Source organism: Schistocerca nitens, chromosome 8 (assembly GCF_023898315.1).
Source record: "Schistocerca nitens isolate TAMUIC-IGC-003100 chromosome 8, iqSchNite1.1, whole genome shotgun sequence".
Taxonomy (NCBI): domain Eukaryota; kingdom Metazoa; phylum Arthropoda; class Insecta; order Orthoptera; family Acrididae; genus Schistocerca; species Schistocerca nitens.
The window spans coordinates 79,633,519-79,657,092 of record NC_064621.1 but is presented as its reverse complement, the minus strand read 5'-3'; the positions used below and the strand labels follow the sequence as shown (position 1 = coordinate 79,657,092).

Genomic DNA, 23,574 nt, shown 5'->3' with positions numbered 1-23,574 from the left:
AACCCCTCGGTTTGGACCACCAACCAGTTTTGATAATATTACCGTACTGCGCGCGTGCCGATAAGAAATGCTCTTCCATTGTACAAATGGAATACTAGCAAGGCCAACTAGGGATCAGATCAAGTGAAGGTTGCGGACAAACTGACCAACTATGGGGAACGCAACAACGCCTGCGAAAACTATGATAACTTATTACAAATGATGGATCAAGATGCCGATACCGCGTTCCCACGCTGTACTTCTGTACTTCGTTTCGTCCGGGCAGTGCACGTTCACCAGTAGGATGAAGATTGTACTATTGCTACTGCAGAAATGCGGGCAGCTTTGGAACCTTATAGGCGACGCCCAAAGTTTGAGCATTATGTGCAGTTCAGTCGTGTACAGGCGAAAGTCAAGTACCTATTGAAAAGTAAGGAAAGCACCAGCTGGAAAATCCTTTGTGACAGTCTCAACCAATCCACAATAATTTAGAATAATATAAATCGTATCCTCAGAACGTCCGATAGTTGTGATACAATCGTCACGCGCTCGCCGCCCGTTCTGAATGCAATTTTACATTCCGTCGCGCCGAACGAGCTGTAGTACACGGTATGGAAGACATCCAACTGGGTGATGACCTACTTCATCATCTCAGCGAACCATTCTGCGACAAGGATCTTCACAGGGCACTGGTACAGGATACGAATAACGCTCCCAGACCGGACAACATGTCCTATATTATGATGCGGCTGGTTCCAGAGGTGAGAAAACGGATACTGCTCAGATTTAGTGATGCAGCATCGTACACACACATTGATATTCCGAAGTTGAAAACTGGTCGCATTGTTCCCATTTACAAGACAAGAGTGGGAAACAGCCACATCATATGCGCTGCTAACATTGTTATCATGTTTTTACAAATCTTTAGAGCTTATAATTGTAATCGTGAGTAGAAATCAGTATCTTCCTCCAAACGGGCAGCAGGGTTTTAGAAAAGGTCGAGGCATCTCTGATGACCTTATCGCTTTAGTTACTGACACGTAGATTTCACTTAGTGACAAGTGGTATCTGCTAGCAGTTTATAGGACCTTCCCGAAGCCTATGACTGTGTTCTGCTCCCACTGTCAGCGCAGTCGTTGAAAAACCTTGGCGTGCCTCGTATGTCTATCTACAGTCTATACCATTTACTGAGCAATAGAGCATTGAATATACAACAAGATGAGGGATACATAGAGTCCCGGTGCACGAGCAGAGGTTCGGTCCTATCGCCGCTATTATTTAATCTATACGCTGCGGCACTACATTACGTTCTGCCAGACAGTGTTACAGTGATAGAATAAGCGGACGACCTCTGCTTCTACAGTATAAGCATGGACCTTGCTATGGAAATTTTTCAAGGTTCCAAAATGGTTCAAATGGCTCTAAGCACTACGGGACTTAACATCTGAGGTCATCAGTCCCCTAGACTTAGAACTAGTTAAACCTAACTAACCTAAGGACATCACACACATCCATACCCGAGGCAGGATTCGAACCTAAGACCGTAGCAGCGCGCGGTTCCAGACTGAAGAGCCGAGAACCGCTCGGCCACAGCGGCCGGCTTCAAGGTTTCATCGGAATTCCTTGGGAGTAACGCTACCCAAATCCGCAGTTTGCATTTACACGCGAAATTGATGGCAAGCACCAAGAACGATGCTACTGGGCCCTTTTCGTATACCTGTTGAACAAGTTGTCAAATACCCTAACCTCTGTATCGACCGGATGCTTACTTGGTCGGTGCATGTGAAGTACATCGTACAAAAAATTAAAAAGGCAGTTAAAATTATACATTCAATTCTGAGAGGTTGGTGGTGTGCCGACCCAAGAGTATTTATGACTTTATACTGTACGCAGATCCGGACGTACCCGCACTTCAGTAATGTTGGCAGAGAAATGCTTTACTACTACATACTGGTTTATAAAGAAACTTCCGCCACTAGCATATATCCTTCGCGACATTTCACTACTGTGTCACCGAACCGGAACAGTTTCGCAACATCCATTATTTTTGACATTTTAAAAGAATCCAATAGCAGATTTAGACATTCGAACGGATACACATCACATCTAATATGAGCCCGCCATTTTTAAAGGACTTGTCAAGTGATTAGGAACATATGCACCGTCTCTAAACAGATGGCGTTGGAAGCGCATATTATGACGACAGACACACCACAGTGCCCATTTCCAGCTCCCTCCGGAACCGTCGATGCTTGTAGCAGAGACCACAGCAATTGTAGAGTCATACGGAATAATTTCGCCAGTGATACAAACAATTATTTGGTCTGCCAGATCATAGACTGTATTGCACGGCTACAGCGTCGTAACAAGAAAATCACCACGCTCTAGGTAAAAGTGCACCATTGTCACGTACCGGGGACTGTGGAACTGACGACGCTGGCGCTAAGAGTGGCATCCACCACGGGACAAAGGCGTATGAACGTATTGCTTACACGGAGGCAGCAGATCAGAACCTTGTGGAACAACATGTGGCGCCTACTGTATCAACAGAGAGGAAGGCGTTATGTAGCTGTACCACCACAAATCCTTGCACGTGTTACTCCCTTGTTGTGCACCACGGAAAGTTTATAGACACCATGTCTCACCTATACTATGGTCATGAACGGTTACGACTCCATCTCTATCGGTTAAAACAGACTGATTCGCCTCTGCGTGATTGCAGAACAGAGGATGCTATCGACCACATAATTTTCGGCTGCCCACTGCGCTACCACGCGACAACCGAATTGCTGCAGTCCTCGGTGCACAACGACATCCTACCAGTGTGAAATCACTACTCGCAACGCGTTTTGTATCACTGTACAGACACACATAAACGAATATACTATTCAAAAAAAGCAGATAAAAATTCGCCTGACGCCTTCCTGAGAGACAATCTCCACTCCTTCCAAATTAACTATGTAAGTGTACACCAGATGTGGATTGAATGCAATGAAATAGTTAGTGTCTATGGACAGCAAACGAGAGATTTATACCAAATAATGCAACAAACGACAGAGCTAATTCCCCTTGGTACACAGAACGAGTCAGAACACTGTTGCAGAAACAACGAAAAAAGCATTCCAAATATAAACGAACGCGAAACTTAGAAGTACTATTACCTACTAGTTACGCATTACCCTCATGTCGGCTAAGAAAAACACGTCATCCAGGGGTGAGCGTGGGCGTGGGGGGGGGGGGCGTAATTAATTGTTCAATTTAATTAATTTGCATATCAAATTGATATCAAAAGTGGGCTCATGCCTCCGTTGCCCTACTACTCCCAGGACCGATATCTGCGTATCGATCTCGATAACGAGCAAAAATCGTCGGTGTTTTAGATTCCCAGATGATCTGTCTACGAGAGGTGTTCAATAAGTAATGCAACACATTTTTTTCTCTGCCAATTTCAGTTGAAAAATGTGCAATTTGTTGTGAGACATCGTGGAATATTCCCGCTTTAGCCCTTTTGGTTTCATAAAGTTCCGATAGGTGGCGGCGCTACGATGATGATGGTGATGATGATGATGGTGATGATGATGATGATGAGTTTTTGAGGCGCTCAACTGCGCCTGTACAACTACCCACCCTTTGCTCAGCCCAATCTCGCCACTTTCATGAATGATGAGGACAACGCAAACACCCAGTCATCTCGAGGCAGGTGAAAATCCCTGACTCAGCCGGGACTCGAACCTAGAACCCCGTGCTCGGGAAACGAGAACGCGACCGCGATACCACGTGGTGCGGCGCTATATGGCTCAAAGCACTATGGGACTTAACATCTGAGGTCATCAGTCCTCTAGAACTTCGAACAACTGAAACCTAACTAACCTAAGGACATCACACACATCCATGCCCGAGGCAGGATTCGAACCTGCGGCCGTAGCGGTCGCGCGGTTCCAGACCGAAGCGCCTAGAACCGCTCGGCCACAGCACCGGCACGTAGACTTAAAAATGGCTTCTGTAACTGAGAGAGCAGATTGCCATTGTGTTTCATTTGGCGGAAAACCAGATAATCGCAGTTATTCACGGGCGCTAGCAGAATGTCTACAGACACCTGCCACTGAACAAAAGCGCGGTGAGTCGTTGGGCGAGGGATCTGTCGTCATCGCAAGGGGTCGCGCAAACCTGTCCTATCTCCCGCGTGACTCTTGCAGTGTCGGAATGTGCGAACACTCTCATTCGAGGTGATCGACGAATCACAATCAAACGCCTCATTGCTCAACTGGACGTCTCTGTCGATAGTGCGGGCACGCACGTCCAGCAGTTGGGGTCCTCAAAGATGTATGCCTGCTGGGTTTCCTGGTCGCCTAATAGAAGACCACCGTTTGTTTGGCCCAATGAAGGATGCACTCCACGGGAAGCAGCGCAGGTGTGATGGGAGAGGTCTGCTAAACTCGCAGAACGCGACTATCTGAAATCTTGCCCCATTATCGGACACTGCCGGCGAGCTGAGTACCGGCGCTGTTTACACAGTGTGTATTACTCGAAAAACTCTGTGAGAGTGAAAAACCCACGTATGCACCTAGCTTCTGCCTACGACACTAGAAGAAGCCTTCCCCTCCGCACGACCGTGAAGACCCCTTTACACCTGAGAGAGTGGAGGTGAACCCAATGGAATTGCGCATTCCACAGTGTTCACTGTCATTCGCTCTTATCTGTCGACAAGCGTTTACACTAGAGGGAGCGAAAGAGAACAGCAGATAACGATTATAGCCTATGAACGCTGCATTTTTATGTCCTGTAACTAATAAACGGCACACAGGCTACAACACTACTTACAAGGAACCCCTCGAGTGCGAGGTCATAAGTTCACATTTGAAAGTGTTGTGTTGACAGTTGATAAGAAAAATAGTAGCTGCTAATGATTCACCATGTCCATCAAGAGGGTGACAGAAAATGAGTGTCCAGGAGGTGCAGTGATCAACCTTATACGGGATGTCTGTAGTACAGTTCGCAAAATGGACATCGTCGACATTCAAGAAATGTTCAAAACAAACCATTACCTTGCATGAACACCGAATCAAAAATGGCGCGCGACAGTGATGACAAAGGTTCGCACCATCGAGGTCGAAGGCGAAGTCCTTGGAAGTTACAAACCGTATACGATGTTCAGGTAGGTATCCACTCTTAAAGAATGCATATAGAATCATATTGGTCTAATGGAACGATGAGAACGGACGGAATGTGATGGCATGCAACCAAATGCGAAACAGTCTGTGATGGAGCTTATTGAGAAAGCAGGCGTCGCTGCAGACAGTGTGATAAATTGTTTTACAGACACGGAAAAAACATGCATCCAGAGGCTGAATTTATCCAGTGGTTCCACACGTGGCGTAAATTGCAATGTCACTCTTTTGAGGACGGATAGTTTGCTCTAACGAATACGATTTTTATGCGCAGACTAGGAATCAACCAACAGCCAGTTACTTTGACTAGCTATTGGCCAAGAGCAGTACTCATACCACAGCCGTGCTAAGGTATCTCAGTAATTTTATTTTTACATGAAAGCCTGTACCTTAATCTACTTTTCCACATAATTTCCGTCAATATTGAGGCACTTGTCATAACGTTGTACCAGTTTTTGAATACCCTCCTCATAGAAGTCTGCCGCCTGACTTGATAACCACTGCATCACCACTGTTTTGACTTGGTCATCGTCTTGAAGACGCTGACCGACCAGGTTCAAATGGTTCAAATGGTTCTGAGCACTATGGGACTTAACATCTATGGTCATCAGTCCCCTAGAACTTAGAACTACTTAAACCTAACTAACCTAAGGACATCACACAACACCCAGTGACCGACCAGGTGTTTCTTCAAGTGCAGGAACAGATGGTAGTCACTGGGCGCACGATCGGGGCTGTACGGAGGATGATCTAGAGTTTCCCATCGAAAAGATGTGATGAGATCTTTGGTCTGATTCGCCACATGTGGACGGGCATTGTCTTGCAGCAAAACGATGCCCTTGCTCAACTTCCATGGACTGTTGCTTTGATTCTGGTGTGACGTAGGCCACCCATGTTTCATCGCCCGTAACATTTTGGGTTAAGAAATCATCACCGCCCAAGGAAAGTCAGTGCACTGTCTAAACGTTTGGTTTTGTGCTCATCCGTCAACATTTTCGGTACCCAACGTGCGCACAATTTTCGGTAATTCAAGTGCTCGGTCACAATGCCATACAAAACACTACAAGAAACATTAGGAAAGTCATCCCGCAAGGAGGAAATCGTAAAGCGTCTGTTTTCTCTCACGTTATTGTACACTTCCTGCACCAAACTTTCATTAAGGACCGAACGACGCCCACTCCGTTGTTCATCATGCACATTTGTGCGGTCATCTTTAAATGCTCTCACCCACTTTCTTACCATTCCATGACTCATAATGTTTTCTCCGTAAACTGCACAGATCTCACGATGAATATCGATCGTTTTTAGGCCTTTAGCACTAAGAAATCTTATAACAGCTCGTACTTCACAGTCGGCGGGACTGATTATCGATGGCATCTTAAACACTCAGTACACAACGTAAACAAGAAAGAATCAGACTGTAATGGCGTCAGTGCGTAGATTAAGGTACAGGCTTTCATGTAAAAAGTAAATTTGGTATGTCGTCGGAAAAGAACCCAAGGGATTCCGCAGAGTGATAAGGGAGAGGCAGAGGAAATATTAGCGTTTGTGCAAGATGAGCCAGTGGAATGTACGGTATCGTATACTCTCGACTGCGCGGACAAGGTAAATGAAAAACACAATGATTACGATACGTGCTTGACAGTGAAGGTGGTATTGGAATAGGTGTCGAACCACGTAGTTCATCACCCTTGTCAGACAGGGAGCTACAAATCCCATCTCGAATGAAACGCCGGCCGATGTGGCCGAGCGGTTCTAGGCACTACAGTCCGGAGCCGCGCGACCGCTACGGTCGCAGGTTCGAATCCTGCTTCGGGCATCGATGTGTCTCATGTCCTTAGGTTGGTTACGTTTAAGTAGTTCTAAGTTCTAGGGGACTGATGACCTCAGAAGTAAAGTCCCATAGTGCTCAGAGCCATTCTTTCGAGTGAAACGTAGTGAAGGGCAATCGTTGTCCAAGGAGCGCGTGCTAAACATGATTACGTACATGGAAGATCATCCACAGCTTTGTAAAAAAGAAATTAATGACTGATTTCGAATAACTACGCAGCAATATGACCGTGTAGTACACAAGAAAAAGTACGGATATTCAAGGGAGGGCATGGCGCACGTTTTACAAAAACTGACGTTTGTACTTTCCAAGGATGCTCGATACAGTTTCGAGGATGCGCATGATAGTGAACTACTACATTACGTACATCAAATTGCGCGGGACATGGATCACAATGATTGCAAGGGAAGCAGTGGATGGTTGCGTAACTTCAAACAGAGCTACAGAAGACCTAAGATAAGAAGATACGGAAATTTCAAACAAAACTTCAATTGACGATGCACAGCAAATTACGGAAACAGCCCGAAAATTTGTAGATGAGATAAATTTATCCCGTTGTTAAGTAAGGAATCTGTTTTCTACTCCGACCAATCTGTTTTCTACTCCGACCAATCAGAATTTGAAGAGGAAGTGCATATGAAAGAAACCGTGGAAACTAGAGCAGCCGTGAGAGTTGTATCAAGATCAACTAACATCAATGCCTTAACGCATTAGCATACGGTTGCGGCGATTGGATGGTAAATTGGCTGGAAACTTATTTGTGGGCAGTAATGAATATTTACGTCACAGCAAGTAAGAACGGGAAAATGGGCGTAAGAGAACTACACTAACTTCCTTCAAACGAACTCTGAAGTTAGTGATTACACTACGGCACATGTCTTTCGTAATTTCACTGCAAGCTTGAAGAATAAGTCTTCTGAGCTTCATTAAATCACGTGGACGTTTCGGGAAATTTTTTTCCTTTAGGTACCCCCAAAGAAAAAAGTCACATGGATTGAGGTCTGGACTATTGGAGGGCCAATTTTGTCCGTCATTGAAGCGACCTGGAAACCTGAGTGAAATGATCCGCATGTCGAAATGCACGTGTAAAAACTCCAACACAATGTTTGCAGTATGTGGCCTTGCTCCATCTTGCATGAACCACTGCGTGTTGAAGGGCAAGGCAGTAGCAAGAAGCTGTGGAATGAAGCTATTGCGAAGAATGCTCAAATAACGCTCGATGTTCACAGTTTCTTCAAAGAAAAGGGGCCCAATAAGTCCGTGACTGGAAATTGCTGCCAACGCTGTAATTCTCGGAGCATAATTTTTTCGTTCATGAAGCACTTGTGGGTTTTCAGTGGCCCAAAAGCGTACATTTTGTTTGTTAACCACACCGTTTAAATGAAAATGCGCCTCGTGTGAAAACCAAACGTTATTGAGAGTGTCTTCCCTATCCTCCGCCCACTGAGCAAACAGTAGTCTCTGCTGCTTGTGTTCTTCAGTGAGCTTCTGTGCACAGGTCATCTTGTATGGGTACATATGGAGGTCACTTTTAAGAATGCGTTGAACAGAGCGTCTGGATATTCCCAGTTGCACTGCTGCCTTTCTACACGATTTCCCGGGACTTCTCTGTACAGCAACTTGTACCGCTTCAATATTCTCCGGCGAACAAACAGGCTTAGGCCGAGGTCGCTTCGCTTCCAATACTGTTCCTTCCTGTACAAATTTATCGTACAACCTGTGGATGGTCTTCTTGCAAGGGACCCATCGCGTGTTAAACTGTTGTCGAAAACGCCTCTCGCTTCAGTCTGGAACCGCGTGACCGCTACGGTCGCAGGTTCGAATCCTGTCTCGGGCATGGATGTGTGTGTTGTCCTTAGATTAGTTAGGTTTAAGTAGTTCTAAGTTATAGGGGACTGATGACCTCAGAAATTAAGTCCCATAGTGCTCAGAGCCATTTTTGAAAACGCCTCTGAGTCAAAACAAGGCTTTTCGTTTCATGAAAACGTAACACAACTGCCGATCGTTGCTGTGTCGTCAGTCTTCCATTGTCAGCCATTGCTGCTTACTGGTCTCCTAGCGGCAGTATCGTGAATTACACGTCATTTCGTAACTCATTTGTTTTTCCAAGCTCTGCTGGTACTTGCTGTAGAGATCCCAGCGGGATATTTAATGTGCGTCGTAAATTGTGAAAGAAGGAATTGGTAACACTGAAACGCCCCCTTAGAAAAATTTATGAATTACTGTGCTGGTAAACCTCTTACATTATTTGCTTTTCAAACAGCTGAGCAAAACTGAATGTACTCAGACATTACTCTCTTTACTTACGAGGTGTGGCTAGAAAAAAACCGGACTAGTACTGGTGAAACAATAAAACGAATGCAATAAGGCTGAAAGTCGCGTGGCCTGTCACGTGACTCTCGCTCCGCCTACTGCTCGAGTTTCATCTGCCTCCTGCACTCAGTCTGCCCGTGGCGTCTGTTTTAAGTAGTTGACGTTTTGTCTGTGCGTCGGAAAATGTTGAGTGTACAGAAAGAACAGCGTGTTAACATCAAATTTTGTTTCAAACTAGGAAAATCTGCAAGTGAAACGTTTGTAATGTTACAACAAGTGTACGGCGATGATTGTTTATCGCGAACACAAGTGTTTGAGTGGTTTAAACGATTTAAAGATGGCCGCGAAGACACCAGTGATGACACTCGCACTGGCAGACCATTGTCAGCAAAAACTGATGCAAACATTGAAAAAATCGGTAAACTTGTTCGACACTTTCCTTGTCAACTCCTGTTAGCTCAGACACTGCTCTGATTGTTAAACGGCGATCTTGTCGAACAAGTTTACCGATTTTTTCAATGTTTGCATCAGTTTTTGCTGACAATGGTCTGCCAGTGCGAGTGTCATCACTGGTGTCTTCGCGGCCATCTTTAAATCGTTTAAACCACTCAAACACTTGTGTTCGCGATAAACAATCATCGCCGTACACTTGTTGTAACATTACAAACGTTTCACTTGCAGATTTTCCTAGTTTGAAACAAAATTTGATGTTAACACGCTGTTCTTTCTGTACACTCAACATTTTCCGACGCACAGACAAAACGTCAACTACTTAAAACAGACGCCACGGGCAGACTGAGTGCAGGAGGCAGATGAAACTCGAGCAGTAGGCGGAGCGAGAGTCACGTGACAGGCCATGCGACTTTCAGCCTTATTGCATTCGTTTTATTGTTTCACCAGTACTAGTCCGGTTTTTTTCTAGCCACACCTCGTATTCTGATCAACACTAAACTGGCCACAGAATATTTTTAGCGCAACGCAATCTGACTTTTAATAATCCCTACAAAAGAATGGCCCTGACTAACAATAACCTATACCTTTCATGAATCACTTACCTCACAAAAATCTTGGTTACTCAAGCTACTGCAATACAGCGAGCGCCAATACTGCCAGCTAAATAAAAGATTCTAACTACTGAAGTCACTAACTACTGACAGGCATAGTTAGCAAATGAAAGATTTTGATAAAGAACAAACAATGTATTTACCTTAATAGTGTTCAAAAGTCATAATATATATATCAGTTCATGACATCCAGTCTTACAAAACACTTCGTGCGCCACCCTGTATGAGCGAACATTCGCCCAAAGTGTAAACAATTCAGCGAGTACTGTCTGGGTGTACCAAACTGTCTGGGAGCAAAAGAACGCTCACATGTAGCCCAACTTATACCGTCTATCTTTCTGTTTTTTTTTTGTTTTTTTTTCGATCGGTTTTTGAGCCCGCCTGTGCCTGCTCCCCTAGTACGGCCCTGGAGAAGGGCTGACAAGGGTCCAGAGCGCGCAGCCGCCAGGCCAGATTTCCGCGGCCCCTTGGGCAGCGCAAGCAGATCACAGGGCCGGCTGCTGCGGCAGAGGCAGACACGTGCTGGGAAACCTGACCCGCGCAGCTCGGCGCACTTCTGGGGATTCCGGCGACCGCCTAATTATTCACGTGGCGTCACAGCGCTTTGACGCACGAACCGTGTACGGCCGAGCCGAGGGGGGTCGGGGGAGCGACTCCGGCGCAGCTGACCGACCACCGCGTCCTCTGTCAGTCGACGCGGGGGCTGAAGGGAGCAGGACCGAAGCTACTGACAGTGCCACCACGTACACAGCCTGCAAGCTACCGAGTAACACAGGCTTGAGGTGACTCCTTATCTGTATTCCTATCCCGTCAACAGAGATGACGTATCATAGGGGCCCAAATGCACTGTTTATTGTGTACGACATAAAAAAAGACTGGCACACGAAAAGATAGATATACAGGGTGGTCCATTGATCGTGACCGGGCCAAATATCTTACGAAAAAATTGTCAAACGAAAAAACTACAAAGAACGAAACTTGTCTAGCTTGAAGGGGGAAACCAGATGGCGCTATGGTTGGCCCGCTAGATGGGGCTGCCACAGGTCAAACGGATATCAACTGCGTTTTTTTTTTTTTTTTAAATAGGAATCCCCATTTTTAATACATATTCGTGTAGTACGGAAAGAAATATGAATGTTTTAGTTGGACCACTTTTTTCGCTTTGTGATAGATGGCGCAGTAAGAGTCAGAAACGTATAAGTACGTGGTATCACGTAACATTCCGCCATTGCGGACGGTATTTGCTTCGTGATACATTACCCGTGTTAAAATGGACCGTTTACCAATTGCGGAAAAGGTCGATATCGTATTGATGTATGGCTATTGTCATCAAAATGCCCAACGGGTGTGTGCTATGTATGCTGCTCTGTATCCTGGACGGCATCATCCAAGTGTCCGGACCGTTCGCCGCATAATTACGTTATTTAATGAAACAGGAAGTGTTCAGCCACATGTGAAACGTCAACCACGACCTGCAACAAATGATGATGCACAAGTAGGTGTTTTAGCTGCTGTCGTGGCTAATCCGCACATCAGTAGCAGGCAAATTGCTCGAGAATCGGGAATCTCAAAAACGTCGGTGTTGAGAACGCTACATCAACATCGATTGCACCCGTACCAAATTTTTATGCACCAGGAATTGCATGGCGACGACTTTGAATGTCGTGTACACTTCTGCCACTGGGCAAAAGAGAAATTATGGGCGATGACAGACTTTTTGCACGCGTTCTATTTAGCGACGAAGAGTCATTCACCAACAGCGGTAACGTAAACCAGCCAGCTTTGGAAAAATCCTGCTTGCTGTGTTACCCATAGTGCCATGTGCACGATTGGGCAACGGAAAATCCACGATGGTTGCGACAAGTAGAACATCAGCGACCTTGGCGGGTTAATGTATGGTGCGGCATTATGGGAGGAAGGATAACTGGCCCCCATTTTATCGATGCAAAGAAAGCATGCCAAATTTAAAACAACGCCAATCCCCGAACATTTTCGAAGTTTTACAGACAGTTAGCATGAACTTCAGTGCGAGATGCTTTCAGTAGTTTCCACAACGAAACTCTGTCCCCATATGTGGCAGAAAACCCAAAGCAATTCTGGTCGTATGTAAAGTACAACAATGGCAAGACGCAACAGTATCTTACACGATAGCAATGGTGATGTTGAAGTTCCTCACAAGCGACTATGACGTGTCGCCTCAGTTGTGTTGCCTAAGATGGCATACTGTCGTATTAAAATACACAATTTATAACACTTAAAACACTTGATAATCGCACTTTGAAGCCGAATTCATGATTGTGTAAGTGTAAATGTAACACTGTAAATAAACACCAGTCTAATGGCGGTACCGACTTTAAAGAAATATATTATGACTGTGGCCCCGCATTATGAAAAAGTTACTACATTAATGTCTTCCACTCAAAAAGAAAAGGTCATCAAAGGGATAATATAGCTGCAACTAGGATTGCCAGGTGTCTGGATCGAGGCAGCAGGTCCCGCATTTTACGGTCGTGTCAGGCTAAGTGCATGCAGGTCCAGGCCTGGCCGGCTTTTGTTAGGTCTTCCAGCGACGAGGTAGAGTAAGCACAAACGCGGCCTGTTCAAAGATGATGAGACGTAAGTACGAGGAATAAGTATAAGGATGAATATGGAGACTCATCATAAGGACGTACAGATATACCAACCACTACGATTCGTTTTTCTGTGTCCTACGTTTTTTTCACTAGGCTGAATGAGTCTGACACACAATTAATTAACGACTGAAAATACCCAACTGACTATTTCTTTTTAGGGGAAGAAAACAGTCTTAGTTGCTATGTTGAAATTACTGCTTATTTGTTCATCAATGCCGCGCGTTTCGCGTAATTCAAGGTGCCTTCAATTGGCTTACATTAAAAAGCAATCTAATTCGAAAGGCTTGACGCTATCTTGGGATTTGACGAAATTAGCGAAATCAAAAATTTGACTTACAGATAAATTCGATAAGGGCAGAAGCTGAAGTAACGAATTGAAATTTGTGCCAAGGTCGGGACTCGAACGCCGGCCTCCTGCCTACTAGGCAGATGTATTATCCACTACATCGCCCTGGCATTGTGGCTAACGCAGCTGCACGAATCACCCTAGTGCAGTGCCCTCCCCTAACACAAACTTCAGTTCACACCTCAGCCCATCTTGATTTTGCCTTCTTAAATCGTCAGTATTGCCAAGGTTCTCCCTTACTGGAATAGCACGCCAGCTTTCGGAAAATCCTACTTGCTGTGTTACCCGTAGTGCCAGGCTGGTGTAGTGGCTAAAACATCTGCCTAGCAAGCAGAAGACGTAGATCCAAGTCCCAGCCGTGGCACAAATGTCGACTCATTGCTTCAGCTTCTGTCATTATCGAAGATAAAACTGACACTAAGTATGTCTCCATGAAAATGTAATTCCATCACATCAACAGAGTACCCAGAAATGTTGATAAGCAAATTAAGGATATCGATGATGAAACATACCCAAAAATAAATTGCCCTCGTCCCGTGCAAGAAAAATGGTCGAGACAGATATATATACTCCCGTCATTATTAAGAGGACAATGGGGAACATATATTTGCCACTATTATTTTTCTTGCACATGACGAGAGCAATTTATTTTTATGGATGTTTCTTTAGTGATGTCCATAACTTGCTTGCCGATAAGTAAGTCTTATTTCTAATTTTCCTAATTTCGTCCAGTGCCACGGTAAGGTCAAGCCTTTTAAATTCAACTGTAGACTGAAGCGCCAAAGAAACTGGTATAGACACGCGTATGCAAATACAGGGCTATTACAAATGATTGAAGCGATTTCATAAATTCCCTGTAGCTCCATTCATTGACATATGGTCACGACACACTACAGATAGAAAAACTCATAAAGTTTTGTTCGGCTGAAGCCGCACTTCAGGTTTCTGCCGCCAGAGCGCTCGAGAGCGCAGTGAGACATAATGGCGACAGGAGCCGAGAAAGCGAATGTCGTGCTTGAAATGCACTCACATCAGTCAGTCATAACAGTGCAACGACACTTCAGGACGAAGTTCAACAAAGATCCACCAACTGCTAACTCCATTCGGAGATGGTATGCGCAGTTTAAAGCTTCTGGATGCCTCTGTAAGGGGAAATCAACGGGTCGGCCTGCAGTGAACGAAGAAACGGTTGAACGCGTGCGGGAAAGTTTAACGCGTAGCCCGCGGAAGTCGACGAATAAAGCAAGCAGGGAGCTAAACGTACCACAGCCGACGGTTTGGAAAATCTTACGGAAAAGGCTAAAGCAGAAGCCTTACCGTTTACAATTGCTACAAGCCCTGATACCCGATGACAAAGTCAAACGCTTTGAATTTTCGGCGCGGTTGCAACAGTTCATGGAAGAGGATGCGTTCGGTACGAAACTTGTTTTCAGTGATGAAGCAACATTTTTTCTTAACGGTGAAGTGAACAGACACAATGTGCGAATCTGGGCGGTAGAGAATCCTCACGCATTCGTGCAGCAAATTCGCAATAATTGGCTCATGCCACAACTGGAGACCGACAGCGCCGACCGATCATCAACAGGATGATGCTCCACCGCACTTCCATCATGATGTTCGGCATTTCTTAAACAGGAGATTGGAAAACCGATGGATCGGTCGTGGTGGAGATCATGATCAGCAATTCATGTCATGGCCTCCACGCTCTCCCGACTTAACCCCATGCGATTTCTTTCTGTGGGGTTATGTGAAAGATACAGTGTTTAAACCTCCTCTACCAAGAAACGTGCCAGAACTGCGAGCTCGCATCAACGATGCTTTCGAACTCATTGATGGGGGCATGCTGCGCCGAGTGTGGGAAGAACTTGATTATCGGCTTGATGTCTGCCGAATCACTAAAGGGGCACATATCGAACATTTGTGAATGCCTAAAAAAACTTTTTGAGTTTTTGTATGTGTGTGCAAAGCATTGTGAAAATATCTCAAATAATAAAGTTATTGTAGAGCTGTGAAATCGCTTCAATCATTTGTAATAACCCTGTACATAGATACGTAAACAGGCAGGATACGGCGCTGCGGTCGGCAACGCCTATATAATACAAAACGTGTCCGGTGCAGTTGTTAGATCGGTTACCGCTGCTACAATGGCAGGTTATCAAGATTTGAGTTTGGACGTGGTGTTATAGTCGGCGGCCGAGCGATGGGACACAGCATCTCCGAGGAAGCGATGAAGTGCGGATTTTCCCGTAAGGCCACTTCACGAGTGTACCTCGAATATCAGGAATCTGGTAAAACATCAAATCTCCGACATCCCTGCGGCCGGAAAAAGAGCCTGCGAGATCAGGACCAACGACGACTGAAGAGAATCGTTCAACGTGACGGAAGTTCAACCCCTTCGCAAATTGCTGCAGATTTCAATGCTGGGGCCATCATCAACAATCAGCTTGCGAAACATTCAACGAAACATCATCGATATGGGCTTACGGAGCCCAAGGTCCACTCGCGAACCGTTGGTGACTGCACGATACAAAGCTTAGCGCCTCGTCTGGGCCCGTCGACAACGATATTGGACTGCTGATGACTGGAAACATGTTGCCTGGTCAGGCGAACCCGTTTCAAATTGTATCGAGCGGACAGAAGTGTACGGGTATGGACACAGCCTCACGAATCCATGGACCCTGCATGTCAACACGGGACTGTTCAAGCTGGAAGCTCTGTAATGGTGTGGGGCGTGTGCAGTTGGAGTGATAATGGCACCCCTGGCACGTCTAGATACAGCTCTGACGTACATAAGCATCCTGTCTGATGAACTGCATCCATTCATGTCCATTGTGCATTCCGAAAGGGTTGGGAAATTCTAGCAGGACAACGACACCCCACACGTCCAGAATTGCTACAGACTGGCTCCAGGAACACTTTTCTGACTTTAAACACTTCCGCTGGCCACCAAACCCCCCACACATGAATATTATTGAGCTTTTCTGGGATGCCTTGCAACGTGCTCTTCAGAAGAGATCTCCACCCCTCGTACTCTTATGGATTCATGGACAGCCCTGCAAGATTCAAGATGTCAATTCCCTCCAGCTCTACTTGAGTTTACCTGTTAGTCGAGTCTATGCCGCGTCGTGTTGGGGCACTCCTGCGTTCACGCGGGGGCGCTACACGATATTTGGCAGGTGTACCACTTTCTTTGGCTTTTCAGTGTATTTTAGTGTAGGCCAATCCGAAGGTGCCTTGAATTAGTCGGAGTGCACTTAACTGACGAATAAATACACAGTAATTTCAATATCGCAACCAAGACCTTCTTTCTCCTCCTCTTTCTACATATTGGGTTTTGTACCACCACGCCAATGAGTGGAAGACCTTTCATTTCCATTAATAATAAGTAGTCTGGTTTTTAGTGCAAAACATAAAGCCGAGCCCTTCTTTTCTATTGTTGGATCTGTGCCAACCCTTGTCGGAACAGAGATGTGATGGTGAAGTGGGAGAGAGAAAAGCAGCTACCTAGGACTGAGCTCCTGCACACGGGCAGAAGCAGTAGCAGTGTGTTGGGCGCCGTGTGGTCCCAGGGCTTCTAGCTCCTCTGTGGGCCAGCCACCATTTACGATCCTCTAGGGGAGCAGGCGCGGCCTGGTGGGAGCAGTTCTGTGGAGAGCAGGGAGGCAGGCATTAATGTTTCAGGAAGCCTGGGACGCGCTGCAAGTGGCGCGCGCCAAAACTCACATTATTTATCGAGCATGCGCCACGTCGGGCTTCTAGAGCATTCTCAAGGGTGACGACTGGCAGCACCAGAGAACAGTCATATGTCGCGCATACTTCGTCGTACTGCGTGACCACAGTGTCTTTGACACTTGTGCTCTCTGGCTTAGCGTGCAGTAGCCGGTGAGTCTTACCTCGTATATAGTACAGGGTGTTTCAAAAAGGAATTTACAACTTTGAAAATTCATATACATTATAGTTCAAATCTTTTATCTTGGCGGCTCGCGCACGCTCGCCCAGACGCGGGAGATTGCTGCGTTGCCAGTTTCAAACGACGCACGCTCCAAGAGAAGCAGTGCCATAGTATAGTACAGTTCGCAAACTTACGCGCTGTTTATGAAGTAAAGCCACCACGGACGCATTAACCCTTTCGCTGCTACAGAGACGTGCTCCCCGCATTCCACGCTGTGCGCGATTTTATCACCACTGCACAGCTCGCCTGTGCAGACACATGGTGTTCCGACTGCTTTGACACACTTATCATTCGATTTCACAAAAACTATTTGGCCAAAAAATTTGATTTTTACACATGTTCTTGACTGATACCTTCCCCCCATAAATGACTTAATTTTGTTTCGATATTCAGCGCAGTTATTGTGCAGTATTAAATGTAGTAAACCATTGCACGAAATTTTGAAGAGCTTGCAGAGGTAAAAGTCCATAGCGTATACTTTCCGTATGGTCGATTTTAGTTGCCACAATGTTCAGAATGAAATGTGGAGAACATACCTAAGTTTCATATAAAATTTACTGTAAAACAATATGTCATTTAATTTAAGTACCAGATAGGTGTCGTATGTAATATTGAGAAATATTCCGTCTTTCGCGACTGTAATATAACTTTTATTTATACCAGAGTCATTTCGCTTTTTTCTAAAACGTTATGATTAAAACAAAGTTGACGAAGTACACAAAACTCAATTGTGGACGTAATAAAACATAGAAACTAAAATATATTGTCAGTGAGGCGCAGTGCGAAAACAATTTGTTTGTCACAACGGACAGCAAATACTTGCCAAAACATAGGTAGACTAAAACATTGAAATGATGCTGCCAAAGCAGCGAAGCAAAGAATTGCGTCAGACAATCAAGTCGCTCGTCAACATACGAGCCGAAATTCTGCTCTAAATAATACTTTTAATACTGTCGCAAAAGAATATATCTCAATATGAATAGTAAAACAGCGACTGCGTAGATAACATGAATATTGTATGTGTGCCTTTTCATTGTTTTCAATTGCTGTGAAAAGAAATATTGGAGGAGAAAATTAGAAAAACCGAAAATGAAGAGACAAAGCACTAGAAATTTCAAAAAAATTACATTCAAACGAATAAAATTCATGACGTAAGACACTTCGATATTGTTTTTAAATGAAGAAAATATTAAGCACCGAACAAGCTTTGAATTCTGAACCTTGCACTTGGCAGCCAAACACCTTACCATTATGCTAACGCAGGTCGTCGTTCAACCGAACTCCTGGAGCACTATAAACCATCACGCAAAATACCGACAAACACTGTTGGTAGGACTATGAATTCCTGATGTTTCGTCGAAGTACAATAGGAAATAAACAATTATCGCTGCTCTTTATTGCAAAAAAGCGGTTCGTGAGAATGATACGAACACCTTTCCTTGCTATCGCCTGAATTAGGAGGCTTATTGCTTGTTTGGTTTAATTAATTAATGGAATATGAAGCAACTGGTATAAAGAATGCTTTTTCCAAACTTTCTATAAAAGAAAGTCTGCTATCAAGACATTGCTTTTGTTCAATTTATTTATGACTGAACGTTTCTAAAACTGAAGACACTCGTCCGTGCACTGCACTGCAATCGAGCTCTGGCAACGTCGTTCTCTGTCCATTGGCTGACTGTTTTGCGACGTCAGATGTGCGGAACGAACCGAAACTCGGCCGCCGTCGTCGTAAATGACGCGCACTATAATTCATAATACCTACAGAGATGAATGCAGTGTCAATTTGTAGGGAAATACACCAAGTTTTGTCTCGCGTAGTTCGCTAGTGCCGAATCGCACGGTAAGGAGCGCTAGCGTCACTTGCGTTAAAGATGGCTGCCTTCACTGGACCCAAACATGTGTTTTAGTTTGAAGAATCGAAGTCAGCATCTAGTAATGGGGATTCATCAAGGATATCGTGTTTGTACCTCCTGTGCCGACTTCTCTACCTGAAATTAGAGCAATAACTGTTCAAGTTGCACCTGCAATGCTACAGCGAGTTTGGGAAGAAACTCACTTTCGATGGGACGTGTGCAGGATAACCAGCGGAAAAAACATCATTTTTAGTTAAAGGTAAAAGAAATTGATGCGTTTCCCTACAAAATAACACTAAACTCAGCTTTATATCTTTTTTCAATAAGTTTATATGAATTTTTACGGATGTAAAGTCCTTTGTGAAACACACTGTATTTTATGTTCTGTTGTTACACGTCACTGCTGGTGGCTGGAACATTTCTCGTGTCGCGCCGACAATGCTTGCAGTAGCCAGCACAAGGAGTCAGCAGTGGTTCTGGAGTTCGACATTGGGATCGGGTGAGTTAATAGCTGGAGGCAAGAGTCACGAGGAAATGGACACGTGCAGATAAGCTGGGAAGTATTTAAGCAGTTGATACATCAAGTTTAACTAGAAGATATTAATTGGAGAAACTTTCGCGTCGCAATGAGTAAATTAACCAGCGTAGATGTCAGCTTAGGCGAAACGTGTGAATACCTGTGGTTAGTGTGAACATTGGCACGCGGAATAATTTATTGACGACCTTATTTCATTTGTAACCTCAGTAGCTGGCAACAAACCCGGCATTGCCCAAATACTGTTTTTACCATTTCTCTATTAAAAAAGGAAAGAAAAAATGGACTGTCTCTGTAGTGCAATACAAAAAAAAATCATTTGCATGTATTCGTGAAAACATCTTTGAAATTATGAAAGAATCGTACACAGAAATGTGCATAATGTAAAAATGCGTGATGCAGTATCCAAATTTGATTGTAAACGTCTCTACGGCAACGCCTTGTCATACCTTTACCGACGGCTGTTGTTTTCGCCTACAGCTGCTTGCGCTTCGCGCTTGAAAGCTGTCAAAAACGCTGCCAGCTCTCAAGGATTTCATTAAGTTGAGAATCGACTGTATGAGTAGGAAAGATCAAATCAATTAAAACTTTATGCATGATGCAGCATTTTTTCACACATCTCAGTTTATGACGCTAATTCTCTTGAACCGTGGGCCTCGTCTTGAACTGTGTGTCTTACAACGATATATTTGAGTAGGTATATTCAGCGGCATACGTGGGTACTGTCTGCGAAATACGTTGCAAATAGAGTTAGTAGCAGAGAAGTAACACATTTAAAAATCATGTTCGATTTCTTAGGAATCTCACTGTTTACGCCGTCATCACTCCTGAATTATGATAAGTAGATTGGTTTTTACCACCATAGCGATTTTTGCCTGACTGTAAGGTACCTAGTACAGCGAGCCGCATCCTGGTTGCTATGGTATGAGCTGGACTATAATTCTCGCAGCATTACCACTGTGCACCTACCGCTCGTTCACGTAAGGGCGCCCCTTGCTGCCGACCCATGACAAGGGCGACCTTCCACGAATGTTACAGAGGTAAGCTGGGGGTGTGGCTTTAGCTGGGATCACTTCAAACTACTAGTTGTTCAATTTTATTAGGAATTTGTATCATATTGTTGTGCCCTGGGAAATCCATAGTCGTCCGGCCATAACTGTAGGTACCAGCGACCGGCGAGCTCGATGTGCGTGCTGACCGCCTATATTTGCGTTACTTCAATAATTACTCTAACATTAGGAATGGAGGCTGATGTGTTGGCAGAAGAGCCAACACCGTGTTGCTAGAGGAGGCCGAAATGCACGCGTTTAAGCTCACGCAGACTGGCGTGAGGTCTGGAACAGTTAAAGGAGTTATAGTAGCCAAAAATAGTACATAGCTTCTGGAATACTTAACTTTAATCCATAATTGGAGAACATCGCTCTTGATGATACATTAATTACAATCTCAATATAAACTGGTAATGGCGCCTTGCTAGGTCGTAGCAAATGACGTAGCTGAAGGCTATGCTAACTATCGTCTCGGTAAATGAGAGCGTATTTGTCAGTGATCCATTGCTAGCAAAGTCGGCTGTACAACTGGGGCGAGTGCTAGGAAGTCTCTCTAGACCTGCCGTGTGGCGGCGCTCGGTCTGCAATCACTGACAGTGGCGACACGCGGGTCCGACGTATACTAACGGACCGCGGCCGATTTAAAGGCTACCACCTAGCAAGTGTGGTGTCTGGTGGTGACACCACAGAGGCCGTATGCTTCGTTGTGACTACCAATTCTTCCCCTTTTCTCAAAAAATAATGCAAAGTTTGAAGCGAAAACAATTTTTAGGAAGACTTCATACGCTTAACACTGATCAGAAAGTACTAACAGACTCATGCATTCAACAAGTTTCCAGAACAAAATACATGTCTTCTAGGCTAATATGTTGGCGTTCACCAATGAATTACATATTTGGGATCCTCGTACTCAAATTAAGTGTGCCTTCAAAGAAACAAATTTAATGCATTAGGTTATAATCTAATTAATTATCCCTGAGGACGCGATCCACCCCTAGCTTTTTTATTAGCATAATACGAGAAACTGCACAATTGTAGTCCACTTTCAGTGTCAGAAATAATTTCCATTCTTCGCACTTTCACAGACGATAATCAAAATAATGATTTGCGTAATTACTATCAGACTATTCACAATTACAGGTCCAAATAACCAGAGATTGCTAATTAAGTTCTTAACCGATACTGGCCGCAGACAACATATCTGTTCTCAGAGATTGCTGAGCCAGCTCTGATCTTATAGCCGAATCACTTTTCCCGCCATCCAATTTAGGTGCGACCGGAAAATCTACGAAGTGCTTCGTCTGCCTTTTTGTTTAGCAGCTGTATTATTTTACTAGTGCTTTACACTTTTGAAGTAACGAAATGATAGCCGCTATTGAGGTTTTTTTTTAAAAATATGAAATGCAGTTAAATTCAATGTTTAGTTTTTTTAATACTAATAACAGACGTCTATCATTTAGTCGCGCTGCTTCCGAACACAGCAGCCAGTCGCGGAGAAGGGTCACGTATTGGGCGGTCTTTCTCGTTATACAGGTGCCGAGTAAACCATCTGTCACCGGTACTGCACACCACATTACTCCATCTTCCCTGTGCTGACTTCTCAACTGTCCTAAGAAGAGCTTCTTGTAGCTGGATATGATATTACACTTTTCTCCCTTAGTATAGATCTTATTTCTTGCGAGATAACGTCCATCCAGCCACAGAATTAAAATAAAATAAACTGGAAGAAGCCGACTGTGGGCAACAGCAGTTGAGGTTCCCGAGAAATGTTTGAATACTCCAGACAATACTGACCCAACGAATTGTGCTAGGATAAAAGCAAACCTACGTACTTAGCTTTTGTACATGTAGGATAAGGTTTTGACGATGTTGACAGAAATTACCTCTTTCGAAATCTGAAAGTACGAGGGGTAAAACGGAATGAGCGAAAAGTTGTTTACAGTTTGTAAAGTTATAAGACCTGAAGGACATGAAAGGGAAGTAGTTGTTGGGGGAGAGACGTTGTGGCTATTCCCGACGATATTTAAGCTGTAAATTGAGCAAGCAATAAATTAAACGAAGGGAATTATAGTTCACGAAGTAGAAACAAAAACTTTGGGATTTGCCGATGACACTGTAATTTTGTCAGAAACAATAAAGGACTTGGAACAGCGGTTGAACAGAATAGACAACGTCTTGTAAAGACGATGTAAGATGAACATCAACAAAAACAAAACAAGAGTAATGGTTCAAATGGCTCTGAGCACTATGGGACTTAACTTCTGAGGTCATCAGTCCCCTAGAACTTAGAACTACTTAAACCTAACTAACCTAAGGGCATCACACACATCCATGGCCGAGGCAGGATTCGAACCTGCGACCGTTGCGGTCGAGCGGTTCCAGACTGTAGCGCCTAGAACCGCCCGGCCACTCCGGCCGGCTTAAGAGTAATCCAGCGTCGTCTAAGTGAATCGGGGAACTCGAAGTGAGACATTAAAAACAATATAGTTCAGTCAACGAAGGAAAATTAGCGGGAAAAGTTTGTGTACTCGCAAATTTTTGTACAATGGTAGAAGAACAACACTAAAACACCTGACCGATGGGCGGTGAGCCGATGTGGTGGGGTACCCGAAGGTCATATTTTTAAGTTTTCTTTGAATAACTCTAAAATCGCCGTTTAAAATGAAAATGTTTCTCAGTAAAAAATTAAACTACATTAAATATCCCAGAAAAAAAGGTTTCATTCTTTTTCCTCTAGGACTATTAGTTCCCGCGTTGCAGAGGGAGGAATTATCGCAGATTGTTAAAAATATTGTTTTAATGATATAAAATTGTTTATGTTTAAGTGTGATGGGCTAAAAAGAAATATTAC

General features: G+C 44.4%; 2 protein-coding genes across 3 annotated transcripts in view; one reads left to right on the top strand and one right to left on the bottom strand.

Moving 5' to 3' along the window:
- LOC126199395 (uncharacterized) overlaps nucleotides 1-10,963 on the top strand; it is a 90,289-nt gene extending 79,326 nt beyond the window's left edge. The window contains exon 5 of the mRNA XM_049936314.1: nucleotides 10,755-10,963. Coding sequence (XP_049792271.1) covers nucleotides 10,755-10,963 — 209 coding nt within the window. The remainder of the gene's footprint in view (nucleotides 1-10,754) is intronic.
- Nucleotides 1-23,574, bottom strand: part of LOC126198535 (uncharacterized) — a 531,369-nt gene that overhangs the window by 159,975 nt on the left and 347,820 nt on the right. The gene's annotated exons all lie outside the window — the stretch shown is intronic.